Below are 22,011 nucleotides of genomic sequence, written 5' to 3'. Positions count from 1 at the left end.
CGAAGAAACATTCAACACACTCAGAAGGATAAACATGAAGCTCAACCCGAGCAAGTGTTCCTTTGGGATGGAAGAAGGGAAGTTCTTAGGAGTCATTGTTACAAAAGATGGCTTCAGAGCGAACCCTGAAAAGGTCGAAGCCATTATCAAAATGGAATCACCTACTACCATCAAGCAAGCTCAGACACTGAACGGACGCCTAGTTGCACTTAACCGCTTCTTGGCAAATCATGCGGATAGGTCGTTCCCATTCGTGTCGACGCTGAGAAACTGTCTAAAGAAAACGCACTTCCGCTGGACACCAGAAGCGGAAGCAGCTTTTCAGGAAATTCGGTCACGCTTGATCGAACTCCCAACGCTCACAGCACCAGAAGCGGGAGAGGAATTAATCCTATACCTCTCCGCCACAGATAGAGCAACCGGGGCCGTCCTGTTAGTCGAGCGAAAAGGCATCCAGATGCCAATCTACTATGTTAGACGTCTCCTAACAGACGTCGAAACTCGGTACTCTACCCTGGAAAAATTAGTCTTAGCACTTGTACAGGCTTCACGCAGGCTAAGACGATATTTCCAAGTTCACCCAATCACTATTCTCACCAACTTCAAACTTGCAAACGTTTTAGGCAAACCCGAACTTTCGGGACGCCTAGCCAAATGGGCAATAGAATTGGGAGAATACGCGATAAAGTACAAGCCAAGGCCAGCTATAAAAGGCCAGGTCTTGGCCGACTTTATTGCCAAAGTCCCCGCATCGCGGGAGAAAGAGTGCCAGGACGAGGCTCAACCCTCTCCAGCACAAGACATCGATGATGTCTGGCGACTTTACACTGATGGAGCGGCCAGCAGCGAGGGCTCAGGCGCAGGGTTAAAACTTACAAACCCAGCCGGCCAAGAATACACTTACGCTATTCGACTGGACTTTCCAAGTACGAATAACGAAGCTGAGTATGAAGCATTCTTGGCCGGGTTGAGGATTGCGCGTAAAATGGGAGTAAAGAACTTGGAAGCCCATGTGGATTCCATGTTAGTAGCCAATCAGATAAACGGGACGTACACGGCTGTGAACGACACAATGGCCTTGTACCTCGCTCAAGCAAAAACCCTCATGCGCGATTTTAATGATTGTAAAGTCATACACGTCAAGCGTAGCGAAAACAAATCTGCGGATGCGTTAAGCAAGCTTGCGTCATTAGCTTTCACCCACTTGGGAAAGGACATCCGCATTGAACTCCTTGGAGCACCATCAGTCCCATACAAGGAAGTCTGTGTCATCCAAACCGGCACAGAAACGTGGATGACACCAATAATAAATTACCTTGCGGCGGGTATACTACCAGAGTCAAAAACACAGGCAAGAAAACTACGCTGTAAAGCACTGAACTATCAACTCATCGATGACATCCTTTACAGACGTAACTTTCTTGGCCCCCTCATCAGATGCGTTGACGACCAAGATGCCAACTACCTCCTAAGGGAAGTACACGAAGGCATCTGTGGGATACATGCAGGTCCACGCGCAGTTGTAGCTAAGCTAAACAACGTGGGATACTTTTGGCCGGGGATGCATACGGATGCGCTTGCGTACATCAGAAAGTGCAGGTCTTGTCAGCTCTACGCACCCAACACGCATCGCCCGAAGAATGAACTTGTTCCAGTCACCTCTGCATGGCCATTTCAGAAGTGGGCCATCGACGTGACATGCCCATTTCCCACAGCAGCAGGGAACGTCCAGTTTCTAGTGGTCGCCATCGACTACTTCACCAAGTGGATAGAGGCAAAACCCTTAGCCCAAACGACCGCAAAACATATCAAAAAATTCATTTGGGAATTTATTATTTGTCGTTTCGGGCTTCCACAGAATTTGGTGAGCGATAACGGCACCAACTTTGCTGACAAGAAGCTACAACAGTGGCTTAAAGAATTTCAAATCACCCACACCTTTACCTCGGTGGCGCACCCGCAGGGTAATGGTGAGGTGGAAAGAGCAAATAGGACCATCGTCGACGGCATAAAGAGAAGACTATTGGAACACAGATCCGGCTGGGTGGACGAAGTTCCACACGTACTTTGGGCACACAGAACGATGAAAAAGGCAAGTACGGGAGAAACCCCGTTTAGCCTCACTTATGGCACTGAAGCCATGGTCCCGGTCGAAATTGGTTTACCCTCACCAAGGGTCATGATTCAACCATAGGACAATGATGCGGAAAGACGGTTAGACCTTATGCTAACCGAGGAACGCGGAGACTTAGCCGCAATGCGTGAAGAGAACTACAAACGACAAATGCAAAAGTACTACAACACGCGGGTAAAACTCTGCAACTTCAATGTAGGAGACTACATATTGCGTAACAACGAGGCTTCGAACCAAGAGCGCCCAGGAAAGCTGACCCCTGTCTGGGAAGGTCCGTACGTTATCAAACAAGTACTGGGAAAGGGCGCATACCGGCTCGAAAGGCTCGATGGCACTCCCGTCCCACGAACATGGAACGGAGCTCAATTACGCAAATGTTACATGTAGATCAATTCCAAATTTGTAAAGAAAAGGCCCAGAGCCACTTCTAATGGAAATGATTCTCCTTAGAACATCGACGCTGATGATTTTACATTTATACTTTTAACTTTCCACACGGATATGCCGGTCTTCACCGCATACATAAGTGTGAAAGAAAGCCGTTGCGTGGGGAAGGCGGTAAAACCCGCATAAACCCAAAAAACGGCAAACCTTCACGCAGGTCAGTCATAGGTAAACTTTGGTCATCCCACTAAATGAAAGTGCCGGTCCTAACCGCACAAATCATGAGAGGAAACCGAACCAATTGACAACCGCGCGTCGAACGGTTAACTTATCCAAAACACTGGGAAAATTGCTAAAATAAACTAAAATATGCATGCGCAAGTCATGTAACGTTTATAACGCAAGTCCCAAAGATTCAAAAGTAAGCGGGAAAATACCCCTTACCTTGGCAACCAAGTAACTATAAGACGGGTGCGAGTACAGTGTTAAGGCAAAACCCTTCACATACTTAGCACCTGCAGGGAATTGAAGCCAAAAATACCTCGGCAACCAAGTAACTATAAGACGGGTGCGGGTACAGTGTCAAGGCAAAACCCTTCACATACCTAGCACCTGCAGGGAATTGACTCCAGGAATACCTTGGAAGTAAAGTAACTATAAGACGAGTGCGGGTACAGTGTCAAGGCAAAACCCTTCACATACCTAGCACTCCGCAGGGAAATGAAACCAAGAAGGATCTTCTGGGCCATGCTTGCGGAAACGGGAATAACATCCCCGCATAGCAGGAACGTCGAGAACTAGATTGTTTGAAGTTTCAAGATGGAATTGGTGGTTTTAACATAATTGATCACTATGTTCAAAACTACCAAAACCTCATGGAGAATCCACACAACTAGGACTCAACGCTCCTGACTTACGAGGAGGTTACAGACCTACCCGCATCATACCCAAAGATCAAGCAGGAAAGTCGGGAATTTCTACAAGTGACATTAGGACTTCCGCGGGAAAAATCCCCATGGAAAACCTTAAAACTAAAACCTTTTCAAAAACCCTTTGCTTAAGTCCAAAAGTTCACCTCACTTTATTAAACATTCATGAGAAGAACATTGGACTGGGGGGACTTGAAGAGGTAGGTCCCAGCAGAGCCCAGTTGGACCCGTAAGACTCACCTCAAAGAGAGACGTCTGCGCAGTTGGACCCGCAAGACTCACCTCAAAGAGGGACGTCTGCGCAAAGACCAAACTCGCAAGACTCACCTCAAAGAGAGACGTCTGCGCAGAAACCAACTGGATCGGCAAGACCCACCACGCTCAGAGACGTGACGTCCTTACGCGCAGTACGCTAGCTGTTCCCGCAGGAAACGCCTCCCAATGGTTTCCAAGTACTCCTCCTGTTCCCGCATTTACGGATACCAGCCATCAGAGAAGGCTACCCGCGCAGCAAGGCTACACGCACAAGGCTTAACACTCATAATAATTCAGTTGTCACCTGAAGGAATGAGCAAAGCCGGGAACAATCCCGCACAAAGGCGGGAGGGGGAATACTCCCGCCCAAATAAGCCAGTCCGTACGATACGGGAAGATCTTTTGTACTGTACCTGACGAGGTATGGGCAAAAGATCTGACCAGAGATACGACAGCTCATTGACAACAGTATGGCGAGCAGCATGCTCTTGTACTGTATCACTATTAGCCGCTGCCTACTCACCAACTCCTGTCATACCACGTGCATAGCCGGCAGTTGGTGGAAAAGGAATAGTACACAGCAGGCCTGGTCACTGTCAGCCGCTGCCTACCCACCAACTACCAGCATGGCACGTGCGTAGGCCACAGTTGGTAGAACAGGAATACTATTCAGCCGGCTATACCTTCTTGGAAACCTACATTCGGCTATAAATACCCCAAATGGTATGATCATCTCATCTTATCATATACTATCTTGTATCTTACATATTATACCTGATATATGCTCTAGCAATCTCTTAATATACACTTATATTCAAGAGCAATCTAGTCTGATTCTCACGCCGGAGGGTGGTCATAAGGAGGAACCCCCCCCCCTTCTCAGTGACGAGCTCACGGTGTCTGTTTTGCAGGTTATCAGAAGAACCATCTTTGCCGGATCCAACCTCTCGTGGGAAACATCTATTTAACCCCCAGATTATCCGTAATCTGCCCGGGGTCGATTAGTGTTTCTTCACCACTCATGATACTCACTCTTCATTCATCTTCTTCCACTAATCATCTTAAGCTTCTCTTTCTACTCTTTAGAGAGAAAACACATAATTGAACTCAATATCCTCATACAACTTACACCAATGGAGAAGGTATATATGTTTTTAGTAGCTCATATCCGTTTATGATTATTATTATTATTATTACTATTATTTTTATTATTATTATTATTATTATTATTATTATTATGTTTATGTTTGAATCAGTTTACTGAAATTCATGTGATTAAAATGCCTTTGCAGCAAAAGATTGCGGTGAAGGTGACCATGAACAACGACAAGAAATCCCGTAAAGCCCTGCAGGTTGCAGTTGGCATCTTCGGTAAGTAATACAACAACAACCATACCCAGTAAAATCTCAAAGAACAAAATATTTTTCAAGTAATCATTTTAACTAAATCGTAAATTGAAATTTGACAAACAGGTGTTGAATCAGCGGCTTTTGTAGGGTCAGACCAAATAGCGGTTACGGGTGCGGGTATTGACTCGGTGGAACTAACAACTTCACTAAGGAAAAAGGTTGGATACACGGAGCTAGTGAGCGTTGGTCCGGTTGAAAAGAAACCCGAATCAAAGGAAGTAAAGCTTCCGGAGGTGACGTTTCAAGTAGATCCATACCAGTATAATTACTATAATAACTATGGCTACTATTATGTATATTAATTAATATATTGAGATTTCATAATTCCAAGCAGGGCATAGATAGTTGGTTTCAGTTTTATGTAAACAGTGTGTAATAAAAGTTTATGTCAATTAAATCTCACTGTTCTGTTGTGTGACAAAATCCTATGTTTTTCTCGGAGAAAACTAGTTTAAGTTTGTTGAATTCCGTATGTTATTGATTGGACTTGTAAGACTAACCGTACCACTCATATTGTTCTAAAATTCAAAACATAACACATGGTGAAGAAAATTAAAAACACAGTTTACTAGAGTGAGTTTAGATGTCAAACTAGAATGAAGAGTGAAATCAAAACATGAATCAAGAAACTTGATCACTTCAAATATAAAATTGTTGGTTTATAGTCTTTGAATTGGTAGCCTGGTAACAGTGTGACATTGAGAGTCTCTTAAACACCCAAATCATCATCATCATCATCATCATCATCATCATCATCATCGTACTCAGTATATCCCACCAATAGCAATGCTATGGTAGGGTCTGAGGAGGGTAAGATGTAGACAGTCTTACCTCTATCCCATAGGGATAGAGAGGCTGCTTCCGGTGAGACCCCCGGCTCGATAGTAGTTTTGCATCAAGCCTTGGACATAAGGCACATAGCACTCAATCATCAGGGACACCGGCTGATTGGTGCATCTGCCCTTGTCTTTCGGCTATCAACGCCACCACATGATGCCTGATTAACCTTCCGCCACTTTTAACGTTATTTTCACGAGATTAGTAAAATAACGTCAAAATTAGTGCACTTTTACTTTTGCCCACCCGAGGGTTCACACATATATACATTACATTAAACACCCAAAGTTCTTGATATATCAAAGATGGAAGTTAAAGAAAACTAAGGACGGATCTTTCATCAAAGATATATGACGTTTCTATATGTTATTTTGGTAGAATTAAACAAATGAAGGAATATATTGCCTAAATCTTGTGAAAGAGAAATAACATCTTTCAAACGATAAAAAAAACTGGTATACAACTATACATCAAAGTATTATTACCAACAAAATCTATAATATACGGAACCATATAAAGGAATATATGTTGCCAAAATCTTGTGAAAGATAAATATCATCTTTCAAATAATAAAATTTAGTATAAATCAAATTATTATTTCCAACAAAATCTATAATAACATACAAAAGCATGTTGGGTCATGGTGACGAACCTGTTAGGTGTTTGAAGAGGTAGGTCCCCGCAAAGCCCAGTTGGACCCGCAAGACACACCTTGAAGAGGTACGTCTGCGCAAAGACCAGCTGGTTCCGCAGGACCCACCATGCTCAGAGATGAAGACCTTACACACAGTAAGCCAGCTGTTCCCGCAGGAAAGCCTCCCTTGGTACAGTACCCTACCTGTTCCCGCAGCTGTGGGTACAAGCCAAGAAGGAAGGCTACCCGCACTAACAGTAAGGCTACACGCAAAAGGCACTGACTCATACTTCAGCAATGTCACCTGAGGAAAGAATGAGCAAGGCGGGAATATTCCCGCCCAAAAGAGCCAGTCCATACGCTTCTGGAAGATCTTTTGTACTATACCTGCCAAGGTATGGACAAAATAGACAAAATCTGACAAAAGCAGCCCATGAACCAATCACAGGGTGACAGCTCACCGACAATAGTACGAGGAGGAGCACGCTCCAGTACAAAATGTCACTATCAGCCGCTGCCTACCCACCAACTCCCATCGTGGCACGTACGTAGCCCGTAGTTGGTGGAAAAGGAATATTATATACAGCTGGCTGTACCTGCTTGGAAACCTACCTTCGGCTATAAATACTCCAACACCTTGGAACGGTATCATCATCTTATCTTCTCTCTAGCTCTTTCTCTCAATATACACTTATATTCAGAGCAATCTAGTCTGATTCTCACGCCGGAGGGTGGTCACAAGGAGGAACCCCCCCTTCTCAGTGACAAGCTCACGGTGTCTGTTTTGCAGGTCGAGAAGAATAACCATCTTTGCCGGACCTAACCCTCGTGGGAAACATCTACTTAACCCCAAGATTATCCGTAATCTGCCGGGGACATTTAGTGTTTCTTCATTGGCGCCATCCGTGCATTAAGCTAGAACTAATTCATTTTCTCAGTTTTTTCAAACTTCTGGAAAGATGGTTAAGGTTACTCCGATGCCAAGGCCACCGAGTGACCAAGAAACTTCGGTAACCACAATCCCAGCTACTGGGAGGAACACCGGTGAATACACGGTTTTTACGAACACTACCCCAGCTACCCAAGCCGGGGCAAGTACAGTAAACAATCCTCCCCTGGGATTCATTGATACCCAGGTGGAGAAGCAACAAACGAGGCTTCCCCGCCAAACACTAGATCAAGTTAAAGCTTGGGCGGAAGCACGTCAGAAAGAATTCCAAGCTGAGTTGGATGAACGTTTACGTTCACTCCAACAGGCCAACGACGAATTCGGAAGCACTCGACAACAGCTCAACATGAGCAATGATTGCGAGTATTCGGATGACGATTGGGAAGAATCTGACAGTGACGCAAACCCTCGTCATAAGGCGAAAGGGAAGCGTAAAGAAGCAGACTTCCGCTCGAAAAGAAGTTTTGGAGAAACTTTCAAGCCAAAGAGCACGGGGGGAAACCCACGTGACTTCTCCAAAACTTTCAGACCGACTGTTGCAAATGCGGGAACGTCCAAGTTTGCAAGAGACATTGCGGAAGCAATCGCTCCAAAGAGTGTCAAACAGATGTCCAACATAGGCACTTACGACGGCGTATCTGACCCGGACGATCACTTGAACAGATTTATAGCGGGGGCAACCGTCAGCATTTGGACGGAACCCACATGGTGCTACATGTTCCAGATGACGCTCGTCGGGGCAGCCAGAGCGTGGTTTGATCGTCTACCGGTCCACCACATCTATGATTAGGCAGACTTCCAGCACAAGTTCAGCCAGCACTTCAGTCAACAAAGAAAATATACTAAAGAGCAGTGGACGATCCTCAACTGCGTCAGAGAGGAAGATGAATCTTTGCTAGACTTCATCACTCGCTTCAACTCAAAGAAGCTAAGTCTGGACACCATCAGTGAAGATCTTGTTCGCGCCGCTTTCATCCAGGGCGCTGAGTACCCAGAGCTTATCCGCACGTTGACGGGTAAATATGGCATGCCATCCACATGGGATTCCATCATGACGGCAGCTAAACGCTTTGCCGAGACGGAGAAGCAACTGGGTAGAAATCATCCCCAGAGCACAAACCTCTACACGCAGAGGACAAGAGAAAATAACGTCCGTACCGCCCGACAAAATAAGAAGAGGAAGCTTGGTATTTGGCAGTCAAGGATAAACTTTGACACCTCATCCAGCTCTCGCCCTCTCTTAGGCGGAAGGGACAACACGCATTCATCAAACAGGAATCCCAGATGGACGCCACTCACCAAAAGCGTCACCGAGATATTTGCCATCGAGAAACTCCCATGGCCAAAGGCTCCAATAATCCGACAACGTCATAACGCTGATCAGAGAAAATCCTGTGACTTCCACGGGACCAAAGGCCACACCACGGAGGAATGTACATCTTTGAAGGATATTGTCGAAACATTTGTCAAAGATGGAAAACTTACACACCTCGTGGCGTCGATCAAGAACGGAGGGAGGAACGACAATCCGTACAAGGGCAACGGACGAAAGCCCGTCGACATCAGCATTCACATGGTTCATGGCAGCGTCAGAGGAAGAAAACGACGAACAACAGAGCCGAGTGCGTGGAAGGAAGCTGAAGTGCGCTTCCCGCGTGTGCCAGGGGGCCCAACAAAGAAGGCCCCATAGTCATTAAAAGCCAGCTGGGGCACTACATCACCTCCCGCACTCTTGCTGATAACGGCGCTTCGTCAACGGTTATGTATAGGCAGTTCTTCGACAAGCTAGACGACGAAGACAAAGAACGCCTAGAAACAGTTTACGCCTCGATGGAAGGGTTTGACGGCAGCACAAACACCCCCTTGGGTATCCTATCTTTCCCCGTCACTCTCACGGACGGGAAATACTCCCGCACAGAAGACGTGGACTTCGTCGTAATGAGGAAGCCACACCACACATACGACATTCTCTTCGGGAGAGATGGGATGGCAAGATTTAATGTCGTGGTGTCTTCGGTCCATGGCATGATGGGATGGCCAACAGCTAAGGGTGTCGCGATGATCACGGGTATTCCCCAGGTATGCATCGCATCTGTCTCATCTAAACCCAAACCAAAGATGGCTAAACCGACCATTACCGAGCCAGAAGAATGGGCCTTCAATGGCAAATACCCTGACCAGGCCGTCACCATTGGCCCAACAATCACTAATCCCACACGCACCTTACTCAAACGCTTATTGCAAAAAAATGCTAACATCTTCGCGTGGACACCAGCTGACATGACTGGTGTACCCCGAAGTAAGGCGGAGCATAAGCTCAAATGTGACCCGGCTTTTACGCCAGTCATACAAAAGCGTCGCGTAATGGGTGCGGAACAGGCTAACGCGTGTAGAACCCAAGTCAAGGAACTCCTTGACGCAGGCATCGTACGCGTTAGTAAATATCAAACATGGGTTGCAAATCCCGTCATGGTACCGAAATCCAACAAACAATGGCGCATGTGCATAGACTTCAAAGACCTAAACAAAGCAGGCCCCAAGGATTGTTACCCGTTACCCGAAATTGACCTTAAGGTAGATTCGTTAGCACCGTTTCGCCTTAAATGCTTCCTTGATGCATATAAGGGATACCATCAAATCCACATAGCCGTTGACGATCAGGACAAAACCGCATTTCGGACGCTCGATGACACATTTTGTTATCAAATGATGCCATTCGGACTTAAGAATGCCGGGTCCACATACCAACGCCTGATGGAGAAAGAGTTCCATGCCCAAATCGGGAGGAACTTGGAAGTTTACATGGATGACTTGGTCATCAAAAGCCTTGAGCCAGAAGCGATGTTGAAAGACATCGAAGAAACTTTCAACACGCTCAGACGGATAAACATGAAGCTCAACCCGAGCAAGTGTTCTTCTGGGATGGAAGAAGGGAAGTTCTTAGGAGTCATCGTCACCAAAGATGGCTTTAGAGCGAACCCTAAAAAGGTCGAAGCCATTATGAAAATGGAATCACCTACTACCATCAAACAGGCTCAGACACTGAATGGACGACTAGTCTCACTTAACTGCTTTTTGGCAAACCATGCGGATAGGTCGTTCCCATTCGTGTCAACATTGAGAAATTGCTTGAAGAAAACACACTTCCGCTGGACACCAGAAGTGGAAGCAGCTTTTCAAGAGATTCGGTCACGCTTGATCGAACTCCCAACACTCACAGCACCAGAAGTGGGGGAGGAATTAATTCTCTACCTCTACGCCACAAACAGAGCAACCGGGGCAGTCTTACTAGTAGAACGAAAAGGCATCCAGATGCCCATCTACTATGTTAGCCGCGTTTTAACAGACGTAGAAACCCGGTACTCTACCCTGGAAAAATTAGTCTTTGCGCTTGTACAGGCTTCACGCAGGCTAAGACGATATTTCCAAGGCCACCCAATCACCATTCTCACCAACTTCAAACTTGCAAACGTTCTAGGCAAACCCGAGTTGTCAGGGCGCCTAGCCAAATGGGCAATTGAATTAGGAGAATACGCGATAAAGTACAAGCCAAGACCAGCCATAAAAGGCCAGGTCTTGGCCGACTTTATCGCAGAAGACCCCGCTTCGCGGGAAAAAGAGTACCAGGAAGAGGCTCAACCCTCTCCAGCACAAAACATTGATGATGTCTGGCGACTCTATACTGATGGAGCAGCCAACAACGAGGGTTCAGGCGCAGGGTTGAAACTAACTAACCCAGCAGGCCAAGAGTACACTTACGCTATTTGGCTGGATTTCCCAAGTACGAATAACGAAGCGGAGTACGAAGCATTCTTGGCCGGATTAAGAATTGCGTGTAAGATGGGGGTGAAAAACTTGGAAGCCCACGTGGATTCCATGTTAGTAGCCAACCAAATAAACGGGACGTACACGGCCGTGAACGACACAATGGCCTTGTACCTCGCACAAGCAAAAATCCTTATGCGCGATTTCAACGATTGCAAAGTTATGCACATCAAGCGAAGCGAAAACAAATCTGCGGATGCGTTAAGCAAGCTTGCATCGTTAGCCTTCACCCACTTGGGAAAGGACATCCGCGTCGTATAAAAGCATTGAATTTCCCATTCATCAACCACCATATGAAGTTCGAGTATGTATACGAAATGTTGTCACTCTGAACACAACTTCACAGCCTTTTGTTTCATGTTCCCTCTACATCATTTCACGATCCCTCTACCTTTTGCATTGAGTTAGTTTGCTAACGGTAAAAAATATAATTACATTATTCAAAAAGATTGGTTACCTTTGGAGAACAAACATAAGATCTCATAGTGCGGAAGCATCAACATCACCGTTAAAAGCATAGTAGGGATTATAAGTGGTTCCAAAGGCGTATACGCTTCACATTCAGATGGGTTATGCATTTTTTTTCTCATGACGTTTGTATAAATAAGTTATGATGTACATGATTATGAATAAATTCTATGATCAAATTAAAGTTTCTAAAAGTTTTGAGAACACAGATTATGAAATGTTTCCAACAATTTTATGACGTATATTACAAATCGCTTTCTAGCAATTAATACATCAAATGCCTTACATTTTCATAGAAATTTCCTAAGTTGATAATTCAACATAACAAAGACTTGCAAGCGTGTTAGGTGGATTGAGTTTTTTTTTTTTTTTTTTTTCTGCTTTTTTGTTTTGTTTATCTATTTTTAAAGATTTTTCGTATACAAAATGAAACTTGAAATATTTAGGATTTGGTAACGGGAAGAATTTGAATATGAGACCAGATATGATATCATTTTAAATAGAAGTAGCAGGTAAGATATTTAGACATACACGTCCGATTACTCAAACCAGTTTATTTGCATCAAAACCAAATGTATTAATATATAATTAATACTTAACATTAAAATAAGAAATAATATATTAGACTATTTGAAATTATATAATTGTAAATAAATATTTTATATTATAAACCGGTTTTCAAGGTGAGTTTAAGATTGAACTTTAGGTAGTGATCAACCGTAAGGTTGAACCACATAAATACATAATTAAGAACATAAAACGGTTATATCGATACAAGTACACCCGTGAATAGTGGATAGCTGATAGGTATGAGACCGGTTGGTAACACCTTATATTAATAGCCATAATCAGAGGAGGCTCGGAGTGTGTGTGAGCTACACTATCGGCCGAGGCATAAACTTTTTCTATACATATTACATATATATGTTTTTTGGTGTTAAAAATAAGGTTATTTGCAATGGTTTATGAGACAATGAGATGCTCAGAATGGTTTACGCTTATAATAAATCGTTCGATAAAAGTTTTATTCATGCACGTTAGCGAAAAATTTTTTGTTAAGGGCTGCGGGCCTTTTTTTTGGGCTCGGTCGAGGTATTTAAATTCTCGGAGACGACCCTGAGCCATATGTATTCATAAGTGTATAAACATGAAGATTTAAAACCTGGTAATAAAAAATTCACATGATTTTTCTCAATCACATGCCTGATTATAGAAACTTGTTGATTAGGGATGACAATATGACGGGTAGAACGAGTTTAAGTAGTAATTTCAATTTCATGCCCGATTATAAAAGTTCGACCCATACTCGGCTCAAAAGTTGTCGGATATATATCGTGTAACTACCCATCAGGCATCAGATATACCCGTTAATATATTAAAAACGCTTACCGGGTAGGACTTGATACAAGAAACGTATCGATTATTGCCATCACTCGTCAGCCAACTAAGTCGGACCCTAATTAAGGGTACGTCTTCCATGTAATGAAGCCTTTATGAGCCAATTAATTCGAATAAACCTAAAGATAAAACTTGATAAATTATCAAAGGAAAGATTGCTGATAAAAATGAACAATATCTTAAAAAGACCAAAGTTGGGGTGATATAATAACAATTATAAAAGGGTTGCAACTGCATTGAAATTGTGTAAAAATGTTGATGAAAGTGCAATTTGATTGAATTTTAGTTATATAAAAGTAAGAATTAAATTTGCCGTATTATATTTAATAACAGAACTTGTATGAAAGATATTAGTTAATTTATTATGTTTAAGTTAACTCTGTGGTTAGTTTATAATACAATTAGAAATACCTTGGGTTTGATATTTGTTTTTATAAGTTTATAATATTTTCGTTTTTTTAATCAAAATAACTTGATTGCATTACTGAAAACAAAAACTTTTTAATTAGTAAAAAGTTGAAAGCGAACCAATCTCGATTGGTTTATAACAAAGAAGGTTTAATTTAATCAAATAAAAATATCAATTCATAAAAGAGTCTTATAAACTTTATTCGTTTCGTAACCAACAAGTATTCTATTCGTGTGTTGCAGCAGAGCGGATTAAATGAACGTATAGCTATCGCGCGTTACGTAAGTGACACAGCATGAATTTGGTTGGTATTGGTTCTGTTTATTACGGTAAAAGTTATGTGACAAAAATTGAAAGTTTTAATTGTTTTTTTTGCTAAATTTGAAAGTCCTAATATTTTATTGTAAAAGTGAAAACTCTTTTGCCAAAAATTGAAAGACTTAAAAGTTTTGTGACAAATGTTTATATTATCAAATTTGAGAGACCAACAGGTGTATACGTGTAACTTTTGGACAAAAGTTCAATTAATCCAAAGTTTAAGAATCAAACATATAAAATTGTGAAACTTTGGTGGCACAAACCCAAAAAATAACAACTTTATATTAACTTTGCTTTATATATAGAAGAAACTGTATTAGGTATAGGATGCATTGATAATTCCTGCATTACAGCCAACTATAAAATCGTTTGGAAATTTGAATTTGGTAGTTGAATCGGCGGAAATTTAAAATTGGTAGTGTAAGGCGTGTAAATTGTATGCAAAACCATCAAAACTACGTTATTTTAATTAAAACCAATTATAATTTAGTTTTTTTAGTTCTAAGAAACCTAACTCGGTGTGGTCAATTAAATGAAAACCAAATCTATATGCAAAAGGCAGTTTTCTTAAATTACGAGGTGCAAAAGTGATGAACTTTAATGCTCGAGGGACAAGTTAAGTATTATGTTCTTAACTATACTACCACATGACAAATGCAAGCATCAAATGTCAATAGCTGTGTGTTGCAAGCTCGGAGGTGCGTACAACGACCACATTAAAGCAACTAACAAAAAAGTATAGACAAAAGGTTTGTATGTTATACATTTCACATATGGCATTAATCGTACTTTAATATTTTATAATATCACAGCCATACCATATCTCGAGTTCAATACATTTTTGACAGCGTAAGTTATTTTCTTGAACAGAGGTAGAAAATCATAATACTTTGATTATTAGACGATACTATATCCAACCTCTCAAAGTTATAACAGAGACGCTCAATTTCAACTGTTGTTAGAATAAATTGGATAACTAAAATATATAAAGTTTTAGATATTTTTTAGGTTATGAAAAGAATGCATCTATAGATAGATATAATTACGTCCTCATGTAAGATAGAATGGTAAACAATTACATAACCATTTAATTTATCATAGTTAAAGCAATTAGTCTTTGATTAACTTGTATCAAACAAACCTTATCAAAAAAGTAATAACATATTTACCTTTACATAACAACTTTATTCTTTTCTAAACCTTTAAGATTCCAAAAAGGGTATAAAATGATATGAAAGTTTTGATATTTCAAACAAAGTCATTTATATAACAAAAACCTCTTAAAGTTTCATTAGTGTTCCGTACCGTTCAACTTTCTTTTATAAACATTAATTAATACTGCTTCTTTCTTATCTTTTTTTTTATCTTTTTTTTTTATATCAAGTGAGCAAATGGATTGTATATGAATCTTTGTTAATGTTTAGTGATTTTTTTTCTTCAAGTGTGTTTAAATTAAACAATTATGAAACTTCTTCACTATAAGTTACTTATTATATTTCATGTTAGATTTGAAAACTAATTAGTAACCAGTAGGCAGTAACAAAGATTTATACACATTTCACTCATATCACTTAATTTTTTAAAATTAGCATTTAAATAACTTGAGTGTTATTAATATTCAAGAGACTTGATCATTACATAAAAATTCCTATTTTTCAGAAACACACCCTTAAAACAAACATGAATATATTGATAAGAGATGACTAGATGAGGAAGGAAAACTTCAACTATATGATAGGTTATTCACTTATTTAAACACGAGGACTTTTGGACTTGGGATCTACGCGTCTCATATATAACTAACACATAAAAAAAGCTATATACTTATTATAATTGTATATTGTAAGATTATATACTATATTATAATGTATATTAAATTGGTAGGATGAAAATTTATTATTTTCAAACAAGCTATAAAGTCAATGACTATTCTTTAATTAACTTTAAAATTTAACTGATTTTTCACAAGATATATTTGTGTATCGAAATAATATGATCAAAAGAAAGGTTGGGTATTATTTCCTAAATTGGTTTAGAACAAAAGTAGACGTAAACTTGCAATATTCGACACTATCATAATTCATAAACACGACTAAAAGTCTAAAACGAATCCTAAAATAAGTTAACATGAATCATACAACCTTTTGCTATATTTTACTGATTGCAATTCGAATTGGTGAAATGGAGAATATGTACATGGAGGCTAGATAAAACTAAGCTTAATTAATTATTTAGCAACATGGTCAGAATATCCGACCCAAACTTAACAGGTTAGAAATGGTTCGACAAAGTAATAAGAAAGTGACATGTGAATTCCAGCCTCATGCGAATTTTGAGTGTGAAGTATACACATCGTTTTTCTTTTAAAAGAGGTTAGAAATGAAAAATCAACAAAAATAGGAAGAAAAAAAGTATTTGTACGGTTGTAAATATTTTTAGTGTTGAATAAATACGCCACGAAGTAAAACAAAAATTATTTATTTTATTGTATATGAATACTATAGAAAACAATAAATTTTTGACAATTAAATGAGAGGGATTATTGATAGAAAACATATTTTATTTTGAATTAGTAATGGCAAAAGTGAACCGAGTTTCTAGTTGGGAGGCTTTAAATAGAAGGAATACATAAGGAGTGAACAAAATTTGTCCTTTGTGTGAAGATGGGTTGGAAACTATAGAGCATCTCACGACCTGACGACAGGGTGTTTGGTGGCGGCGAAAGTGTGGGGTCATTTATGCCGTTGGTGTAGGGTTCCACCTATCTTTGTTTTTTTGGTTAGAGACGCCTTGGAGTTGTATAAGTCGGCGAGGTTAGGGAATAAAGAGAAGGACATGTTCCATGGTTAGTGATAATTGCTTGTTGAAGCGTTTGGAAAACGAGAAATCAAAAAATCTTTGAAAGGACATATATCAAGATTGATTCATAATAGGGGAGATTAACTCGCTGGCATTTTGTTGTATAATCATCGATCTAGAAAAGCTCCGATCGATTTGTCAAGTTGGTGTAAATTCATTTTCATATATATGAGTTGTTTTAGGGTTGCGGTTGCTCTCTGGCTCGTGGAGGGGGGGGGGGCTGTTTTGACTTTTTCGCTGATTGTTTATAAAAGTTTACGTTTGGATAAAGAAAAAAAGAGCAATTGTAATACATAAGATGAATAATGAATACAATCACTTAATCAGTAATATATGTCATCAACTCCATTCCTTGACTTGGTACTCGTCCTCCTAGTCCTAGGCTTCTTCATTAAGCAATCGACAAGAGTTCAATTGTCTATAAATACACTCATTCTTACAATCAACTTCTACCATTAATAATCTTAAACTTCTCTTTCTACTTTCAATATCCTCCCTCCCATCATAATATAACTTATAGAAATGGAGAAGGTACATATCTTGTTTAGCAATTCAAACCCATTATTCTTCATATTGTAATTATTATTATTTTTGAATCAGTTAACTAAAGTTCATGTAATTGAAATGTTTTTACAGCAAAAGATTGTGTTGAAGTTGAGCACGAAGAAAACTCAAAAGGCTATGCAGGTCGCCGTTAGTGTCCCCGGTAAGTTTAAATAATATGTAAGCAGTTTTCAGGTTTAAATATAAACAATAATAATAGGCATTGTCTATTCAAACACCCATTTTGCTATTCATACACCCTTTTTCTTTAAAACTATTACGGGTGTATGAATAGCAGCTCCCTAATAATACTAAATGGTGATTGGAAATTTGATAATCAGGAGTTGAATCAGCGGCATTTGTGGGGGCAGATAAAGAGCAGATAGAGGTGAAGGGTGCGGGTATTGACTCGGTCGAACTGACTACCTTGTTAAGGAAAAAGGTTGGATACGCGGAGCTAGTGAGCGTTGGTCCGGCCGACGAAAAGAAAGACAAGGAAACAAAGCTGGCGGAGGGGGTAATTCAAGTGGATCCTTACCAGTATTACTATTATAATTATGGCATGCCGTACTATTATGTATATAAGTATTGAGATTTCATAAGTTGAAACAGAGTGGACAAGTGAAAACAAAGCACCAAAATTTGATTTTCACTATATGTCTCTGAATTTCTTAATAAGTTTGAACGGTTGAGAAGCACATGTTATGATTTGACATCTTAACCTTTTAAATTTCAAAAATTCGTTTGACGAATCCTAATGTAAGATTAAGCTATAGATATAAATTCATGAAATAGTGATATGCATGCATCAAATAATATTATAAAACATGAAATACATGGTATTGAGGTATGAATATTTCAGTTCGGTTAACCGAGGGTAAAAAAATAACCGTTAACCGTTTTTTGGTTAATTCGGTTATTTTCAGTTTGATTTCGTCGGTTTCGGTTTCATTTGGTCAACAATTCATTTATTGCTCACCCGACGTACGAATGTGGGGCATCGCTGCCTTTGGGCCGCCGTTCTTGGCTACTTGGGCCTTCATTAGCTTTGTTTCAACCCTCTTTCTCTTTGATTTATTTATGATTTTAATGATTCTTCATGTAAATATTATTTATGTGCTTTGGGTTTTTACTTGTTGTGTTAGAAACTTGTATGTTTGATGGGAGAAAATGTAACAAAACTACAATATTATATGTATGTAATATTCAATTTTGTTAAATAAGAATAAGCTACATGCATGTATTTTTTGACTCTTGGTGACTAGAATACGAGAGATGTGAATAACCATGGATTTGAATGTTTGAATCAGTACTTATTCTACTATTTTATTGGTTGAAAATATACAATAAAATTCTATGTGATTACGTATTATTAATTATTAATTAAATTATAAATTATTTTACTATTTTATTGGTTGAAATTATACAATGAAAACCAATGTGATTAGGTATTATTAATTATTAATCAAATTATAAATTATTATATTATTTTATTGGTTGAAAATATACAATAAAAACCAATGTGATTAGGTATTATTAATTATTAATCAAATTACGAAGGAGACATAATATATCCTAGATATGAAAAAAGTAACTTTAAAAAACTAAATATAATTTGTCTAGTACGCTCACATAGTCGGAGATGTAGGAAATCACACGTTAGGCCGTAGAGGAAAACAATGTATATGTTGGTATAAAATAGCATAAAATCTTGACACAAGTAGAATCAAAGAACCAATAAAATCTTAAATAGTATAAAAGCACGACAACATGGACATAGCAACTTTGTCTGATTTCATCTTCTCTGCAGCTTGACCTGCAACAAACACATTGAACCTGAGCTCAACAAGAAATGGCAGTTATGTAAAGTCTACATAAACGTGTCTCTCCAGCCCACACAAACACAAATATAACAGTTTGTCGTATAATGGACTCCCTTTCAAGCGGACCAATAAGGAAGTTTATGCGGCCATATTTTAGCAGAAATTCCAACTTGTTTAAGAGAATCACATAGAACATCTCTAACCAAACTATGAATGTATCTAAAACCAGGTAACTCATTGTCGTAATCTACATGCTCTCTAAGAAAATCCAAACAGACTTTGAGGCAAACTAGACATGGCTCATTAGCCAGAAACTGAGAGATCATTACCCGGTATTTAAAAATAGCCCGGCAAGTCCTTGAGAAACCTTTAAAAATCAAGGGCTTGGGACAAGTATAAATAAATAGACCCTAAAATTATTAAAAAGAAGTCACTCCAAGGATATAAATTCAAACACTTTGATTTTACGTACAGACTCCTTTTCAGTTGCTCCATATAGTGATTTTACGTACCACCACTACTATCATAACTATGGCATACCCTACTATTATCCTGTATATTAGAATTCGGATTTCATAAGCTGAATACATAAATTTTGCTGGCAATTAGCTCCATTTCTTACCTGTTTTCGTTAATTTACTAGTGATTTTAAAGATTATTCATGTGAATACTGTTTGTGGGATGTATTATTCGATAGTATACTATTAAAAGGTTCTGTTGTAATGATTTTGGGTCTATGATAATTACATAATTACTCTACTTGTATATATAATTACTCTACTTGATTCTCACGTTTAGCACATTAAATTCATTTGTATTTGATCTAAACCCTAATTTTTTAAAATATTTATGGGTCTCGGAGAGAGCAACCCCTCGATAGGCACCCCACCTCGCCCCCTCCTCAGGGCTAACCTAGCTTGTAGACCAGCGCTCCAATGCCGACATATGTTGACCCAACCATTCAATGGTGATGATCGTCAAAAAACCATCGTTAATCACCTAGGGATTTTGATCGTTTGAAACATGTTATCGCTTATACTTATCTTTCTAGTAGTAAAATTATTTCTAGTTAATTAGTTATATATAGTTAGCATCTTTAAAAGTCATGATTAACTTGAGACATCTAACTACACTATTAAAACAGCACCATCTTTACACATGTCATTTAACCTCTACATAAGCTGCCAGGTGTATAAGTTTTCATTTTTTCAAGATAGAATTACAAATTTTGTCCTTTAAAAAATGCCAAATTACGGTTCGTGTCCTTTTTTTAGTTTCTTTGCAGGCGGTGTACTTTAAACATTTTTTTCTACACGTTATGTCCTTTACGCTAACTGGGTTAGAAAAACTCAGTTAAATACCCTCACGTGAGGCGCATGTGAGGGCATTTTTGTTTTTTCGTCTATACATAATAAAAAAATATAAAACTCTTTCTCTCTCTTCTATCAAACTCCACTCTCTCTCTACCTGCTTCTTTTTCTTTCTTAATCACCCACCACCACCACCAACCACCCCCACACCTGCCCCCGTCCAACCTCCGGCAACCACTACCGGCGAGCCGGAGATCATGATTTTCCGGCGAGCTCCAGATCTTGATTCCGGTAGTGGATCTGATTCTTGATGGATCTGGGGCAATCAAGCGAGCAGCTGCAGACCCTGATGCAAGCCGGTCAAATCTCCGACAGCTTGAGCTTTAACGGGTTGATTACCAAGGAAGATGAAGAGATGTCTAGGTCTGCTTTGTCTACTTTCAAGGCGAAAGAAGAAGAGATTGAGAAGAAGAAATTGGAGGTTAGGGAACGGGTTCAAGCTCAATTGGGTCGAATTGTAGAGGAAACAAGGCGATTGGCTACGATTTGTGAGGTTTGGTTTCTGGGTTTTACGTTAATTTGATTAATTTTTGTGGGTTTTTGAATTAGGGTTTTTTTTAGGTGGAATTTGGGGGTTTTTTGTGTGGGTGTGGGTCTTTTTTTCATTAAAAAATTGAAATTAAAAACACCCTTGAAGGATTCAGTGGTTACAGCCTTCAATTTTGACTTCTTGAAATTTGAATCTTTTTTAGGAAAAATGTAAATCTGGGTTTTTGTAGTTTTGGGTTTTTCTATTTTGGGATTTTTTAATCAATTATTGGTTTTAAGCTATAGATCTGATTCTTTAAGCTCGGAGATCTTGATTTTCCAGCGAGCTCGAGATCTTGATTTCGGTAGTGGTTGCCGGAGGTTGGATGGGGGCAGGTGTGGGGGTGGTTGGTGGTGGTGGTGGGTGATTAAGAAAGAAAAAGAAGCAGGGAGAGAGAGAGTAGAGTTTGATAGAAGAGAGAGAAAGAATTTTATATTTTTTTATTATGTATAGACGAAAAGACAAAAATGCCCTCACATGCGCCTCATGTGAGGGTATTTAACTGAGTTTTTCTAACCCAGTTAGCGTAAAGGACATAACGTGTAGAAAAAAATGTTTAAAGTACACAGCCTGCAAAGAAACTAAAAAAAGGACACGAACCGTAATTTGACTTTTTTTAAAGAACAAAATTTGTTATTCTGTCTTTTTTCAATTTTCACTTCATGAACGATAAAATGAAAATCATGTTGTTGATAGGAATTAAACTCATTACATTGTTTTTTAAAATATTTGTGGCTTATCAACTCGACTATGATTAATTGATGTTGACTTTCTCTTTTTCTTAATGAGTATAAATTCATAACCTTCCATTTTGATTTACTTTAAAATAAAAGGACAAATTATGCTGACTAATTTATGTACTTTATGAAATTTATATCTTATAAATTTATAAGGTATGTTAATAAGTATATTATTAAATTTAACTTTTTTATTGTAT

General features: G+C 39.3%; 2 protein-coding genes across 4 annotated transcripts in view; both read left to right on the top strand.

Moving 5' to 3' along the window:
- Positions 1-4,743: 4,743 nt before the first annotated feature.
- Positions 4,744-22,011, top strand: part of LOC143589953 (heavy metal-associated isoprenylated plant protein 16-like) — an 81,682-nt gene continuing 64,414 nt past the window's right edge. Inside the window, exons 1-3 of one of the 3 annotated variants that reach the window (XM_077070568.1) lie at positions 4,744-4,844; positions 4,995-5,073; positions 5,176-5,549. In XM_077070568.1, coding sequence (XP_076926683.1) covers positions 4,836-4,844; positions 4,995-5,073; positions 5,176-5,414 — 327 coding nt within the window. In that variant the 5' untranslated portion in view covers positions 4,744-4,835 and the 3' untranslated portion in view covers positions 5,415-5,549. Of the gene's footprint in view, positions 4,845-4,994; positions 5,074-5,175; positions 5,550-22,011 lie in introns of those variants that run through there. The other 2 variants (XM_077070565.1, XM_077070567.1) reach the window with 2 other exon arrangements.
- Positions 17,332-18,018, top strand: LOC143589954 (heavy metal-associated isoprenylated plant protein 16-like). Its single transcript, XM_077070569.1, has 3 exons — positions 17,332-17,340; positions 17,446-17,515; positions 17,694-18,018. Exons 1-3 carry the CDS (start codon positions 17,332-17,334, stop codon positions 17,942-17,944), a joined length of 330 nt encoding a protein of 109 aa, XP_076926684.1. The 3' UTR covers positions 17,945-18,018.

Source organism: Bidens hawaiensis, unplaced genomic scaffold, assembly GCF_021521415.1.
Source record: "Bidens hawaiensis isolate Kalapana, Puna unplaced genomic scaffold, B.hawaiensis_p1.1 tig00038061_1, whole genome shotgun sequence".
In the NCBI taxonomy this organism is placed as follows: domain Eukaryota; kingdom Viridiplantae; phylum Streptophyta; class Magnoliopsida; order Asterales; family Asteraceae; genus Bidens; species Bidens hawaiensis.
This window is presented reverse-complemented; position numbering and strand designations above follow the sequence as displayed.